The following is a 16,841-nucleotide window of genomic DNA, read 5'->3' as shown; positions in this document are numbered from 1 at the left end:
ATTGAAAATGTAAATAACAAAATAAAAATAAAACTGGCTCTCTCTTTACTATACCATGAACAAACTTTGTAATACTGGTCTTAATTAAAATAGTTGAAAAAATAATTACATTATGTGTTGATGTCATGTCATACATTTTTTGAAAAGATCCATCTTTTGAATTTCAATTTGATTTGCATCATCCAATTTTTTTAATAATTTTTCTTGAGTCTTCAGCATCATTTCATCTCTTTTTTCTAACTTGTCAAGACTAATAGTGAAAAGAGTAATATTTATCATATGAATTATAGTATATTTTAAGTGAATTAAACAAATGAATATATTGAAGCAGATCAAATAAAGGAAGTTTAGAATTAAAGCATTTTTTTTAAAACCAAAATGACTAAATAACATAAATATAATTATGAATTTTGCTAACCGAATGTTTAGTTGATTTGCATTATTATTAGTTGCTTCTAGTTGATCATTTCTCAACTTTTCAAACTTAGTAACCAAGCAGGTATCTTTTCATGACTGTTTTGGCTAAATAAAGATTTTGGTGTTCTTGTAAAAGATGACTCGGATGTTGTTTGAAAGTGATATTGAAGATTCTAACTCTGGCGTTTCAATAGAAGTTTTTGTAACTTTGGATGACTCATGTAACATATCTAAAATGTATCAGTAAGTATCAGTAGTAATCAGTATAAAAGATAGATAGATAATGATTTATCATTATTAATGAAAATTCTAAATTTAATACAATACATATTTTTAATTATAAGTATAATATATTTTTAAATTGTAAGTATAATAAATTTAACTTTCATTTATGAATAAACAATAATATTAAAATTATCAAAATAATTTAGTAAAATAAAAATATTTACTTTTAGGTGGTGAAATTGTCTGTCTGGCTGTAGATGATATGGCATTTTCTATTAATATATAATACTGCCATTTATTCCACCACTCCCAGACTTTTTAGATGCATCCCTCAGTTGTCGAAAACGAGTTAATAACCTTCGCCATTTTTCATCGCATTGCTTAGGACTTACATTAATATTTTTTGCTTTCATTTCTTTTGAAATTACACCCCACTGTTCTATTTTTTTCCCCTTTTTTTTGATCTTCTCAAATTTTTCATGACAAGCTCCTCTTAATGTTATTAGTAACTTGGTAGCATTAGATGACCATAAATCTATAATAAAATACAAATATAATATCAAGTTGAAACATAAATTGTAAGTATAATATTAAATATTTAATTGTATTAACTTGAATCCTTAGTTTCTGTATCTTGTATACTAGCAGCACTAACATTAAGTTCAGAAATATAATCATTTTCCAATACTAAAACTAAAAATAAAGGTTCATTGTTATATTTTTTTTTTTTTTTTTTTTTTTTTATTAGCTTTCAGTATAACTATTACAGCTCAACAATTATTTTAAAAGACATTATTAAAGATATTATATAAATTATCTTTATATTTTAATTTAGTCATATATTTACAATCTACTACTTGCCTATATTGCAATTGCTAAAATCGGATTTATGATATTTATAAGGTAATTAAATATAATTCTTGAATGTTTAATCACAGACCATCAATTTATTTTTAATTTTTTACCATACAATTGTAGAAAATTAAGTAATCTAATTTGTACAATTTTGTTTGAATGTTTGTTATAACTTGGTAGGTATTTACGTTTTTATGTATTTTTAATATTTTATATTTTATAAATAATCTACATATTAAATTTGTCCCAAAATTTTTTGTTATTTGCCCTTTAAATTATATATCCTTATAATTATTATTCCTTGCCTTTTTTTACCAGTCCGCGCCTTGATATATTATATTATATTATAATATAATATTATATAAATTGAGAATACAGTATTTAATTAGGTATATTTACTTGAATCCGTGGTTTCTGTATCTTGTGTACCAACAGCACTAACATCAAGTTCAGAAATATAATGGTTTTCCAATACTAAAACCAAAAATAAAGGTTCATTGTTAGGTTTATTATATATTATATAAATTGGAGTAAATATTTTAATATGGTTAGAATATAGCTATACCTACTCATTATTAGTTTAAGCTAAATACATTATATTATAATATTTTAAGTACCTTGTATGTAGTTATCCATTATAATCTGATCCTCATCAACCTCATCAACAAATTTCCAAATACTTGACATCTTGATGACTTGAATAAGATTTATTGTATTTATCCTAACCACTAACACAGCACCTTAGTGACATAATAATAAACGTAGTCAATAAATATAAAATTAGTACAAAACCAATTCTATATATAAATTATTTGATAATAAAATATAAATTCCAGATAACTACAATAACAGAATAATTAGGGGATTATTAAAAATTAGGAGGGGACGAATCGGGATCGTTGTTTTTAAACCACCTATTTGTGGGGTCTAAGAAAAAATAAACCGTGCATTTTTATTTTAAATCGTGTAGTTCACAGCGAATTTCTTTAAACCAAACCGATTTACATTTTAAGGGGAAATTTAAACCGGTTTGCTCTAGCGAATTTCTAGTATGAGACAAATTAATTTCTCTGATAAAATATTATCACTTATCAGTTATCATCACGAACGAAGATTGTAAATTGTGTGGTGATACGGTGTTATCACCACTACACCGTGGACGGGGATGGGTACAGTTCGGCCCCGTGATAAGAGTTCGGTCCAGTGATAAGGAATTTTCGATTATTCAGAGTTCGAACACTAACCTCAAAATACAAAAATTCAAATTATTACCAACCATTCGACATTGTAAACACTTCAACTACGATTTTTGAGTATTAGAATTCCTCAGCCTGGTCCCCAGCACCGGATACATTATTTATTCGTCCGTTAAAATTTCAAATAGCAAATAATCGTCTATAATAACTTTAACGGTCATTTTACGTTTGTCGCTTTTATTAGAAAGTTGGTATTTAGTTCATCTTAACGTAAGTAAAACTTATATTTTTTAATTTTTACCTTAATAATATGTTCTTAGATGAATTATTGTTTGTAATATATCTTTTTATTCTTATTGTTTATTAGATAATATTAAATATTTCTTAATAGCATGTGCACTCCTAATTAATAAGTTTTTCGACTAGGAAGTACTACATTTACGTAACTATAGACTCAAATACCACGTTTTTGTAAAACAATTTCAACATAATTATTTATTTTGTATTTTGTACATTAACAGCTTAATATTATTTATTTATTTATTTATTAATTAATTCACGTATTAAAAAATTCCTTATTTAGTACAGTTCATAACAATAATTCAGTAAAATAAGATAGCTAACATATACAAGGGGTGACGACCTAAAATATATATCATTATACTTATAAAGTAAATAATTTCCTTATTTTTACAATGTAAATAATATAATACTTTACATGTTACAAATAACACACTTCCATTTTCCATTAGGTGTTATTAAATTTAAAATTAACCCTCATAGCTTTTATAATTTTCATCATCTTAAAAAACTATTATTATTAATATAATTAGCTTAGCATAAGTTTATCCAACTACATTAACATTAATATATTGTCATTCTATTATTTTAAATCAAAAATTATTTTTCATGCTCTGTTGCTCATTATCTTTTTACTTATATTCTTTAATATGTATTAACCAACATTATTATATATATATTAATTATTGTTGTATTATATTGTTTAGACTTTTAATATTTTTATGAACACAGCCAATGGCTTAGAAGTGTCTAACAACTGCAATTTAATTTTGTTTATCTTATAAATTGTTAAACTATAGTTGGAAATAAATAAATTAATATTATTATTGTTAATTTTATATTGATTAATAAAGATCATGATGTATTATTTTAAAACTAACACTGATCACTTAGTTTTTCTGTTGCCACTATCTAAATTAAATACCAGTGCTTTTGGTCATCATTACTTGAACAGAATTCTGCAGATTGATTGTTACAATGTTTAAAATATTCTAATTTTCTATAATTACAGATTTGAAAATACTGAATGCTGCTTACAAAAATCTTCCAAATATATCGAATGCAGTAAACACCATGGATCTTGTTATGGTGGTCATTGGTTGATGATAGCTATTTTGATGACATCTTGAAAATTGCAATACTTAACTTAACCATAACTTTGTATTTTTTATTAACAGTTACACATATTTTTATGAATATTTTAATAACTATACAGTTAGATATTCTGTTTAGGAAATTGAATATGTCTGAAAATTGCATGGCAGTTATGGCTGGAAGAATTGCTGTTGTTAAGTCAAATATTTATAAAGCATATCAAATAACTTAAAACTTTTTCTTATAATAATTCATGAATTATAACTGTGGAAGACACTGAAAATAAGATTAACAATTATCTCTATTTTTATTACCTAAATTATGTACCTATGTTCTAACTGAAATAGCTTCAGTTTATGTAAAGTGAATAATTATTAATGGATTATTTTAAGAGTTGTTAATATTATGTAAATGTAACAAAACAAATAATTATGTTAATTAGATATTTTATCATATCTATGAATGACTGTGATACTAATACAATTTTTTTAATTTATTATATAGCCTGATATATCTGCCATTTACCTGCCACTTACCTACGAGAAAAAAAAACAGTTTTTTTTAAGACTAACTTCTGTGATTTTACTGTAAGCAAAAGAAATAAACGGTTTTTCTCAAGACCAATCTCTGCGATTTTACTGTAAGTAAAAGAAATAAACGGTTTTTCTCAAGACCAATCTCTGTGACTTGCCTATAAGTATATATAAAAGGTTTTTCTTAAAATCAACCGACTTTATATTTATACATATATTTCTTTTGTTTGTTTAATATTTTTTTAAGTTTTGTTTAGCATAGTAAAATGGCATTGAGAGATCATGACTATGTCATTCCAGCCAATCACGAAGAAGTCTGTGTAGCAAATCTCAACCTCTTCCTACAAGACCACAACTACGCCCAACGTCCTGCTGCCATTCAGATTCAAGAAGAACAAGAAGAAGATCAACCTCAGGCAGAAGGAGAAGATCAACGACAAGCAGAAGAACAAGAAGAAGATCAACAACAGCAACAACAAGAAGATCAACCTCAGGCAGAAGGAGATCAACCACAGGCAGAAGGAGATCAACCACAGGCAGAAGAACAAGATCAGCCACAGGCAGAAGAACAAGAAGAAAATCAGCCACAAGAAGAAGGAGAAGAAGAAGAACAACAACAAGCAAGAACATATAGGACAATCCCTGGCATTCGGCTCAACTCAAAATTTTATGTTGATAATTTTGGGTATAAATATTATAAAAAAAAGTTACTCATCAATAGAATAACTTTGGTTTGTGAGCGTCAAAAAAATCCCAATCGTCCTATATGTCATGGTTCAGCATCTATCAGTAGAAACGAGATGGACAACCAAATTTTGATTGTAGTTCCACACAATCATGAGCCGAATGAAATTGATTTAAATGTGCCATTCCTGAGGAACGCTCTAGGTGAAAGAGCTATTGATCGGACAATCACAACCCCATCAATTCGAGGTCTCTATAATAGCGAAATAATTAGGTAAGTTAATTAACTTAATTATTGTGTTGAATTACAAATACATAAATTATGCTAATTATATGAAATTTTTTTTAACTTTTGGTAGGCATCCCCAGGCTGCCATTCGCTATACATTCCTCCAGACACAAGCTAGAACAAAAAGGATGAGACTATCGAGACGCCCACAATTACCTCAGGACATGCACGATCTTGCAGAAATGTTGAGAGACCCCCGGAATGCAAATTATGCCTCAACATTCCAAATTCCTTCAACTGCCTTTTTCAATCAAGAATTGATTGTAAATGGAGTAACTGTTGGAATTATTTTTGCGAATACTTCGGCAATTGAAAAGTATCGTGAACAGTTGGCTACAGTAGAGATTGTCGGAATAGATGGTACGTATAAGACGCCAATGGACTTGCGATCTTTCCTGACATTTCAGATTCTCTACAAAAGTGTTGTAAGCAATTGTTTATAGTTATATTGTTTGTTATTACTTATAACTATGCTCTAAATATGTATTTTTTTTTACAATTTAGGCGTTTCCAATGGTCTTTGTCCTTTTGGGGAGTGAGACAGAGGAAACGTATTGTGCGTTATTCGCTGTGATACGCAATATTCTACCTTTGAATTATGATGGAATCCGTTTGTTACTGATTATGAGCGTGCTTATGATGCGCTGTCCAGCAAATCTTCCCTAACAGTAACTTACTATGCTGTTGGTTCCATTTACCAGGTAATATAACTACATTTTGTTGATCACCTACCAGATAATTTAATGATATTTATTTTTAATGTTATCGGTTGTTAGATTTGACGCGGTCCCGCGTACTTGAATACAAGCGACCTTTGCACGGATACCCGCTCACCTGTCTGTCACCGCCAATCGACGACGGCCGACACCGTAAGCGCGTCTGGAATTGTCAACCGCCGGTACCGCGGACTCTCTCGGCACTAGTTTTTCGACCGTACGAACACCGCGACCGATTTACTAGTCACACAATCACCGTACAAAAATTCTTTTGCTTTTTGCTTATTTTCTTTTTGTCACCGACATTTGTATATTTTTCAATACGGTGATACTTAATACACGTAGTTGTTTTTTTAGCGTATTACTTTGTTCTTTCACTTCCCCACGTGTTTATTTTTTTTGTTTTTCACCACTGTGCGCGTCGGCTTCGCGACTGACACCGAGGTACCGCTACAATTTTGCACCGAAAAGTGAATGGTGTCTTGAACTTGGTAAAGAGGCATGATGTAGCAGCTCGTATTTTTAGAATGGTAAATTTGATTTTCTCTTTTACAAGTTAATATTATTGTATTTCAATTATATTTTATATTTCAGGTACTAGCATTGCCTCATCTACCGGCTGAAAGGGGTCATCCGGGGTGCCCTAATTTTTGTATGGAAGATGGATTAAATACGATTGTTAATTATACCTTACAATTTCCCGAAATTAATGAGGTTATGAATCGTTTCCTGATGGACTACATTTACCATTATTGGTTTTTGCAAATTGGTCCACGATTTTTAAGTGTTTTTGGTCAAGATCACCGGACCAACAATTACTTAGAATCCTTCCATGCAACGTTGCTCACTCAAATTGGACGCCACCCTAATATTTGGGACTTTCTTCGTGAGTTGTCTTAGTTGTACTGACCATACTATGTTCTCTATGTTGCATTATCCCATAAATGTTTGTGTTATATGTATGTATTATGTGTTTTATGTTTGTGTTATTGTTAGGTACATGTTTAAAATAATCGACAGTGTAACATCAATTCTTAAAACAAAATTAGTAAGTGTCATCAATATTTGTATTTAATTTAATAAATATTTTTTTCTATTTGCTCTATCTTTTTATTATTGCTTTCATAAGCTTAACCTGGTGTAAAATTTATTTAACACCATTATAGAGATTAGGTTAATATGTAAATAGTAGTTGTGTTGTGAATATTTGTGCTTTGTTAATGGTGTGCATGTTACCATGCTTGTTGATAAATAAGTGTCGCTTTTAAAAGTATCTCTAGCATGGCAAATTGTTTTAAATTATCTATTGTCAATGATATTATATTTTTAATAATAATATTTATGTTTATTTATATTTTAAACAGAAAGACTGACTATTGTGGAAAATCAGTTCTTTGTAGAATTTCAACAAAGCATCAATAATCTCATGGTAATTGTTTAATTATTATCAATATTTGAATCAACATAATTACTGTTTTGATTGCGGTTGAATAATGTCAACTGTATGTATTTATTTTTTTTAGATCAGAGATGGTACTTCCAGATCTGAAAGAGAAAATTCAACAAGGATTATTGCAGAATCTGTACAGCAACTAAACAGAGACGGTGATCTATTGATGTTTTTGAGGAGGACTGGTCACCGAAATGATGGCTATGTTCAACAACAAATTGGAGCCTATCCCTGAGTATGTTGTAAATTTTCTACTTGTCCACTTACAAAAAATAAATAAGCTATGTCATTAATTGTACTTATCACTGTAGGAGGTGTGTTATTGTTGGGTCTGGATCAACTAAACAGCCTATTTCTCATTGACCGATCTATACACACAAACACATATACTCATATACACACCTTACACATCATTACACCACATAGCTCACTAGTATTTGCGCGGCGAACCTAACCACTGCTAGTTGAACTATAACACTATTACACATAAAACATACAGGTCGGTTGGTGTTTGATATGGTGCGTGTTAACATTTTATTGCTGGGATACGCAGAGCTTACCATTTTCCCCATGAAACTGTTGAAGAAGTTAAGAAATAATAATATTTTATATAATAACCTTAAGATCTACTTACTACACATAATGTTATTTTAAAATAAATGTATTACTTTTTATAGAAAACATCAATGCGTTGAAGAGTTCAAACAGTGAAGAAACTGAAAAATTCTCAAATATTTTTATTTCACTATCTGATGTTATAAATCGCAAATACCGCATATATCCAGCGAGGGCATCTGAAGCAGTAATAAAGATAAGTTTGTTCAACTATATTAATAAACAATAATTTTACTTGTTGCTTCCTAACATCACATTGTTATATCTCACTATAGGTATCTTGTTAATTATGTTTTAGAGAAAACCATTTTTTGGCTCAATGATTGGGAAATCAATGTTATATGGGTTTTGTGTCGCCTATGGATTCAACAAATTATTTATTACAAACGTGTGGTTTTAAATATGTCAACAAAACAAGATGAACCAAAATTCTTTGGAGGTAAAATAAATTTTGAATAGTTAATATAAATTCATATTATTAATGTTTATACTTCAATTGTAGCAATCTTACGGTACACTATGCCAACCTATTGGTCCAAATTATCAACCTACATCCTTCTTGCAAGTTTACAGACTACTGCTGGTTTATTTAACAATAAAGGCGCCTAAGACGAGAAACTTCCAAATTCTTAAAATATTATGTTACAATGAGGATGAAACAATGTATATTAGTACAAAACAAAAAAGCTGTTAGTTGCTGTAAACATCATCTAACTATTCAAGAACTATATTTCTGTTGAATTATTTTATTTAGTAAAACGTTAAACATTTTTTCAAAAATATAATAGTTATTAAGAGAAAAATTGTATAATTAAGAAGGTATCATACCTATTACATTGTTTTTAAAATATGATTTGGAAATTAAAAAATAATGTTATTTTTATTAATATTAAAAGTGAATGGCCATAAAAAAAACTGTGTTTTAAGTATTATATTATTATATTATTTTTATTATATTAGTAGTATATTTTAAGTATTTTTAGATAACAGTATGAATGTGAATCACATACTTTTTGCTTCTGAAGGGCTTTATAACCCCTAACAATTTACAGGTGAACTGACACATAATATGGTATAAGGTATGGTTTATAAATACGAATCATTAAACTTTTAAACACATCAATGAAAAGCTTACAAAACATGCTGTGGCCCATATGGATAGCTGACTAAAATAATCAATGTATTGATGAGAATTCTTGTTTCAATTTTTCAATCTTAAGATATAAAAATTAAACTATTTATATATATTTTTTACTATAATCAATTTGAACATTTTTAAGGTTTTGATAACTACATCGTGGTTTTGATAAATATTGTCATATTTGAACTTCAGATATTTATAAAAAATTATAAATAAACAACAAGTTTTTTTAAAATTTGTAATCTGTGTCTTGGTTCTATTTCAAAAATATTAATGAACATAACAGCTAACAGACTTAATTAATTTAATCAGGCTATCTGACCTTTTTGGAAAAATGAAAAACTGATCCTAGTGTAGAATCTCTCGGAGAACAAATCGACCTCTATGCAAATATTCGTTCGGTCCTCCGGTTTCCCAAACTCATAGAAGGTAATAGATAGTTAATAATTAGTAGATATATGAAAATTTACAATTTCATTGAGCTAGTTTTTAGTAGACTTTTGATAGATTTGAGGCCCTGCTGGCATAATGCAGCGTGGGCCATTACAAAAATTGAATGTAACAAAACAAATTAATTGGTAAAGTAATTTATGATACTTACCAATGATATCGATTCAATAGAATTCCCTAACTTTTATCTTAATTTGGCTCTCTTGCACATCTGCAGCTGTATCAATGTTTATGTCACGATTCTGTAAATGATTATGACTTATGATTTTTTATATTGAATGATAATATAATGAATAATTTCTATATGAAAGAATTTTGCAAATTGCATTAAATATTTCCCAAAGGTATAGAATCATTTACAAATAAATTTAAATTTCAACTAATTTTAAGCAACAATTTGATCCAGCACCATCTAGTGTAAAGCATTGTCATAAATTATAAAATTGTATGATACTATATTTCGTAACTTATTGCTTATTTTGACCTCACACATGAATTATCAAAAATATCAAAAAATAGTATTCAATGAAACTCATATTGGTAACACACATTTTATACATAACCTAAAATATTGAAGTTATCTTTCCACACTTTAAAACAATTTAAACTTGAATATTCAAAAAAAATTATATCTGTAATTCCACTGGTGAATCCGTGTTACACAGCGCTCATAATTTTGGTTATTGCTAATTTATGTATTGACAAAAGATTATAAGTGCATGTGTGCTCCTTTGTAAACCAATAACATCAAGGCACTGTTATAGAAATACACGATCATGTCATATACATTAGCATATAAACAATATATAAAACTTAAAAATTGTATTTACTTGCTTAAACCTATATTATGTATTTTAGGTTTAAGGTAAATAGATACATAAGATACACACATAAAAAATGTATAAATAATAAAATTGTGATTTTATAAATCTTTTAAAATTATAATGATGAAATAAAATATATATATTATTTATGGCTTATATTTGCCATTATACACAAACAAAAAAATAAAATAAAATATACATTAAAAAATAAAAAATATAACCATATGATATAAAAAAAATTATGAACTGAAGAATACATTGTTGAATAATAGAGATGGGACTTGTGTAAGTTTACAACTTAACATTTGTTAGTAAAAAGCTTTTTTCAAAACAGAATAATCTCCTTATTGTCCTGGACAAATGCCTTTGTCAATTATTGTATCTTGCTGACTAAAGCTGAAAAAAATAATATTAATAAAATTATTCTGAAAATTGTATCAATGTAAAATAGTTACTATAATCAATATTATTCAAATTTTATTATTGTATTATAGTGGTGTGCTTATAGAGTATACTTATACTATTTATAATTGTCTATGTGTTATAGAGAAAAGTAAAATCAATAATTATATTATAAATATATAAACTATTTAATATTATGAATTATTAATTCTATCAACATTTAACATAACTATAAAATTGAACAGTCAATAATTACAAATTCTCAAGTAATCAATCCATACCCGATTGTAACTTTGTAAGATAAATAATTATCTTTTCCATATTTCTTTTAAGTTGCTTTAGATGTGAAATAAAAATAAACTTTAAATAAATAATACACCTATTAAAGAAATTGTAACACTATACCAAACTTACATGAATTGAGTAGGCATGTAATTGTTGTAGATAGCATGATATTAACTTGTTTTTTGCGATGATTTTAATTCTTTGTCTATACATTGCACCTAGAAATAATAACAATGTTATATTAAATAAAATCTACAGAATACACAAAATATGATGACTAATAACTATGAACGACTTACAAAAACCCCATCTAAGGAGAACTGTTTAGATTTGAAATTTGTATACTGTACACTGTAGTGAAATTATTATTCAATTAACAAAACAAAAAATGTAAAATACTTTAAATACTTAAAATTAAATCAAAAAATCAAAATTGATAATAATCATTTTTTCTTTATCATGAAATTAAAAACAAAAAATAAATTAATAACCTCAAATATTGGTTAAGATTTGAAATGGTAACCTTCTAAAACTATATACAACCATGGTTATACTAATCTATAATCTATAATAATTGATAAAGCAAATTTTTGTATTGTTTTTTGGTTTTTTTATGCTTTTTGAAAGCTATCTATTTAACTACTGGAAGATTTGTTACACTGACCATTTAAATGGAATCCTCATAAATTTCTCTATCGATTAAGTTTTGGGTTCACAATTTCTCGTTCTCTTATGTGTGATTAATCTCGTCCGCAAATGGACGACCACAATAATTCTGAATAGAAAACATAATATTTACCCTTGTTATTTTGTAATTACTATACCTATTGTTCAGCGTTAAAGTTTTGAGACTTGTCATAAATTAAGTTATTATGTATGCATAAAAAAATAAACATATAACTGCATAAAACTATAAAATAGTCAAGTACAGAGGTTCAAATTTTAGTCACAATACCATTTGCAGCTTGCTTCTGTTAAAATACTAAGTCCTTCATCCACAGCGAACATTCTTATTTACTTATCGTTTGAAGTTTAAAAGTAAATCTAAGTTGTCGGATAACAAAAATCGTTTTCCTTCATTCAAAACAAATCACCTTAATTACAAATACTGTATTTTAATATAATATAAATACACAAATAGGTAGGTACCTAATCTAGACAATCTAGTATTTTTCGGACAGGTTTCAACTTAGGGGGACCATTGCTTCACCAAACGTTTTGGTTTAGGCTCTTCTAAGACGCATTTCCGAAGTCGAGGGTCTTTGAACACCCCCCCTAGGTGTATTTTGAAAATGTTTAATTTTTGTACAATGTTTCTGAAACTCGGGAACTGGGTAGTTTGAAGGTCGGTGATCAAATTTGGCGTCTTGTGTCGAGACCGTAGAAGCCGTTTTTCCCTGTAATTTGGGGCTTCAAAAGTTCAAAATTTACATTTTTTTCGGTTTTTTTTTGGAATGGGCACTAAGATTTGGGCGCAACAAACCGTTTTTGTAATTGAATATTATAGAGGACTTTGCGCCGAATCGATGGGTTCCGAGATCGACGTTATGCGACTTGTGGTTCGGGAGTTATGATTTTTCGTATGTTTTTTGTACTTAGAAAATTACGTAGTAACGTGTTTTTTGGATTTTGAATTTTCGATCGATCACTATGAAACTCGAGATTCTGGTATTTTAGCGTACGACAATTCAAAAAGGGTCTATGGTCGAAGTACCTACGACCATTATTTCACCCGTAATCTGAGAAGCAAAAAGTTGAATAACACATAAAGTTATTTTTCGTATAACCATATACGTTTCCTTATGGTATAAGTCTGTTTAATGTTTTAAGTAATAATTATTTTGAACTTTTTGTTTATATGCCACTTAAACAACACGTTTTCGTAAATCTAAATTAAACTTACAACTTACAAAGTACCCTACGGGGATCAATTTTACCTCTTATGATTTTCGTCCTATCTATGACGGTTTTCCCGGAAACAGCTGGAAAACGCGATTTTCCGAATTACGAAATTGTCAATTTTCCCGGTAAACCGATGGCCGAACGAACATTTTGCATAGAGGTCGATTTTTTCTCCGAGGGATTCTACACTAGGATAAGTTTTTCATTTTTCCAAAAAGTCATTATTTAAAACTTTTATTTTTTAAAAGCCATTTGACGTGTACGATGTTTTCAAAAAACCTAAATAACTCGTTTTCGAAAAATCTAAATTATAGAACTTACGAAGTACCCTATGGAGATCAATTTAATCTCTTATGATTTTTGTCCTATCTATGACGGTTTTCCCGGAAAACAGTTCGTAAGCTAAACACAATAATATTTGAATTTAAAAATACATAAATTTGAATTATACAATAATTGTACAATAATTTTACAATAATTTTTAAAGTTGAAAATACATAAATTTGGGAAATGCATTGGGATATTTTGTGTTTTAATGTTGGTACACCTGCTTTTGAGTTCGGCCCTGATTTATTCGTTTATTCCATGATAATTCCATGAAAATTATTCTGCCTGTTATCTCGGGGCCGAACTGTACTAGCCCCACCGTGGACGCAGTGTCGCGGTATTTGTTGTCGCCGCGTTAGCGTACAATTATTGTATTATTGTATTCTTGTATTATTGTGTGTTATATCTATATATGTGTATTGTAACGAAGTCTCGATCTCGCGCTACCCCCCGCCAGCCCGCGCGAGCGACCGATCCGCTTTTCTCGGTTCGTTACGACCGTTACGCTGAATTCGCGGTTCCCGTTTTGGCACTCTTTTTTCGACGTCCGAACCGTCAAGTTCGCCAAGCTCCGAGCTGCACCTTTTTGCGGGTTATCGACCGACTCTCCGGTATAACCACGCACGCCGACGATCCACGTTAGCTTTTTTGTACTTTGCACGTACGCGTTTCTTGTATCTTGTGCTTTATATTAATATTGTGTATTCTAATTATTTGCAAACTGTTAATAAATATTATTTCGAATACTCGAAATTCTCCCGAGTAATTTTATTTCACGCTCCCGTCCTTATGTTCGACGACGGTGTTTCGACCTACGCACGGCCAACAGGCGCGTAAGTTGCTGGCTGATAGTGCGTTAATCCAACCACTATCACCACAATTGTAATGATCTAAGCTTAAAACACAGTATTTACTGTTTATATTTCAATCCTTTTTATTAAATATTTAAATTACAAATTAAAAAATAACAAACTTTTAAGTCTTAACAGCTCACAGTTAATTTATACATTGTACATAAATAAATAAACAAATAGCATCAACATTATTCATTAAGTGTATAATTGTATAAAGCAAAATAATAATTAAAATTAAAAATCAAATTGTGTGTTTAATAAACCAACATCATCGATACTTATATCTTCATCATTTGATTCTGTAGTTTCTATGGTTTCTTCATTCAATGTTGAACTAGTATCTTTCACATTTTGATCATAATAAAATGATGTTCCGATTTGTTTTAACACTTCTGAAGGCAACTGGTATTCAGAACAACATAATTTACTTCTTTTAAGACCTGCCCTTACTGTTAAGATGCTATCTAACAGTTTAGGGCCCATTCTGTTTCTGAGTTTAGTTTTTACAATGTTCATCTGGCTAAACAACCGTTCAACTTCTGCATTGGACCAAGGTAGTACAAGTAGTCTTATTGCAAGAGAAGAAAGTTCAGCAAATGGATTCAAACCACTTGTATCAGTGTGATTGAAAACTTCACCCCAAAAATTAATAGTATTAGACTTCTCGATCCATTTTAAACTAGCAATGTTAGCCCACTGTACATTAATTTTATCAATTGTACTTCCATCAAAGTTAAATAATTCTGCTAAAGGAGTAAGTGGATCTTTTATACACTGTAATGCATTTTTAATCGAAATCAAATTCACTTTTTCTAACACATCGATGTTCTTTGTTACCCGTTGTTGCAACTGCTTTAATAGGACTTGTAAAAACTTAAGGCACCTTTGTTTTAGTTGCTGTTTACTATCTTCAGAGGATTTACTTGATAGTAATATCTGCTCAAACTCATAACCAAAATAAACATTGTTCATGGTATAACTATCTACATTTGCTGTCAATGGATTGAGACGACATTGTGGGTTAATAAATCGTTTTGCTATTGACCGCACCATACTAGTTAAATCTGTGAGTAATTTACTTGGATCCGCTGTATTTGACTCGAAAAATGTATTGTCTTTCTGAATTTCTTCCAGAATAGGATACAAAAATTTTAAATATGCAAAGTTGTTATTATCACAGTACATTGCATGAAGCTTATCAGCCATACAACATTTCTCACTTTGCTTGGCTATACCAAATAAAGTTTTCAGCTCAACCCATTGCATTTTAATACGACTTACTGCCGTTTCTATTGATAGCCATCTAGTAGCACATGCTTTAACTATCTTTAGTGGATCATGTCCATCATTAATTGCTTTGTACAAATTTTTGTACTGAGCTTGTCTTAAAGTAGAATACGAAAACCAATTGTAGATCTCTCTAATTAAATAATCTATGTTTCTTGGTAACGTTTCAGCTGCTGCAGTTGACACTGCTAATTGCAGCGAATGGCGAATATACATGGGATATGTATTAATGATGGTATTTCTTCTTTTAATTTTACATAAACACTATTATTAATGCCTACCATGGCTGAAGCATTGTCCGTACCAATCCCAAATAAATTTTTTATATCCAGACCTTTACTATGTAGAGTTGTTTTTATAGCATTAGTTAATGCTTCTGCATCGCAAGACTCCATTTCTACTAATGATTAATATGTTGAAGTCACCTGTTTTATATCTATATCAAAGTACATAATTGTTATTCCCAAGAACCTAAGCACACTTATATCGGTTGACTCGTCGATTAAAATACTAAATGGTCCATCATTAATTTTATTTTTTAATTCTTTTTGAAAATGGGGAGCTAATACATTGCAAATTATACCAGTGCATTTAGTTCTGTGTAATTTCATCGAATCAGCAGCCTCAGATGATTTAAAACATTTTTTACACAATTCTCCTAAATGATCACATGATAATACTGAGCTGTGTGCTGCTACAAATAAGCATATTGCACCTTCTGCCTGAGCCGTTTTGGTAGTAATTGGTTTTATGAATGTTGTTAAAGCCCTCGATGTAGAAAAGTTTTTGGTAGTTTCCAAATGCTTTTTAGTTTTTAGATGCTGATTTAAATCATACCTCTTTGTTCTAATATCACACTTACAAAATCTACACCTTACCTTATTATTGTCATTCTCCAGTACTACTATCCATTCTTTAAAATTGTTATCCTTCAGCCATTCTTCGCGGAATTTTTGTGCATACTGTGGTGCCATTATTCCAAATATAATATTAT

At 29.3% G+C, this 16,841-nt stretch overlaps 1 protein-coding gene, 1 long non-coding RNA gene and 1 pseudogene across 2 annotated transcripts; 1 reads left to right on the top strand and 2 right to left on the bottom strand.

Annotated features, from left to right (window-relative positions):
- Positions 1-134: 134 nt before the first annotated feature.
- On the bottom strand, positions 135-2,196 carry LOC126553515 (uncharacterized; annotated as a pseudogene).
- A 2,691-nt stretch (positions 2,197-4,887) lies between these two features.
- LOC126553514 (uncharacterized) lies at positions 4,888-8,271 on the top strand. The gene is given in 10 exon segments (XM_050208664.1): positions 4,888-5,579; positions 5,665-6,019; positions 6,099-6,201; positions 6,204-6,230; positions 6,233-6,313; positions 6,755-6,840; positions 6,905-7,196; positions 7,675-7,739; positions 7,834-7,995; positions 8,072-8,271. Coding segments are annotated over 9 exon segments (1,863 nt in total). The 3' UTR covers positions 8,072-8,271.
- A 2,672-nt stretch (positions 8,272-10,943) lies between these two features.
- Positions 10,944-11,891, bottom strand: LOC126553516 (uncharacterized). The gene is made up of 3 exons (XR_007606555.1): positions 11,777-11,891; positions 11,607-11,695; positions 10,944-11,186 (listed from the first exon to the last, which is right to left on the bottom strand). It is a non-coding gene; the product is annotated as an uncharacterized LOC126553516 (long non-coding RNA).
- Positions 11,892-16,841: the final 4,950 nt, after the last annotated feature.

Source organism: Aphis gossypii, unplaced genomic scaffold (genome assembly GCF_020184175.1).
Source record: "Aphis gossypii isolate Hap1 unplaced genomic scaffold, ASM2018417v2 Contig00253, whole genome shotgun sequence".
Classification (NCBI taxonomy): domain Eukaryota; kingdom Metazoa; phylum Arthropoda; class Insecta; order Hemiptera; family Aphididae; genus Aphis; species Aphis gossypii.
The sequence above is the reverse complement of the archived record's forward strand: the minus strand, read 5'-3'. Positions and strand labels throughout refer to the sequence as shown.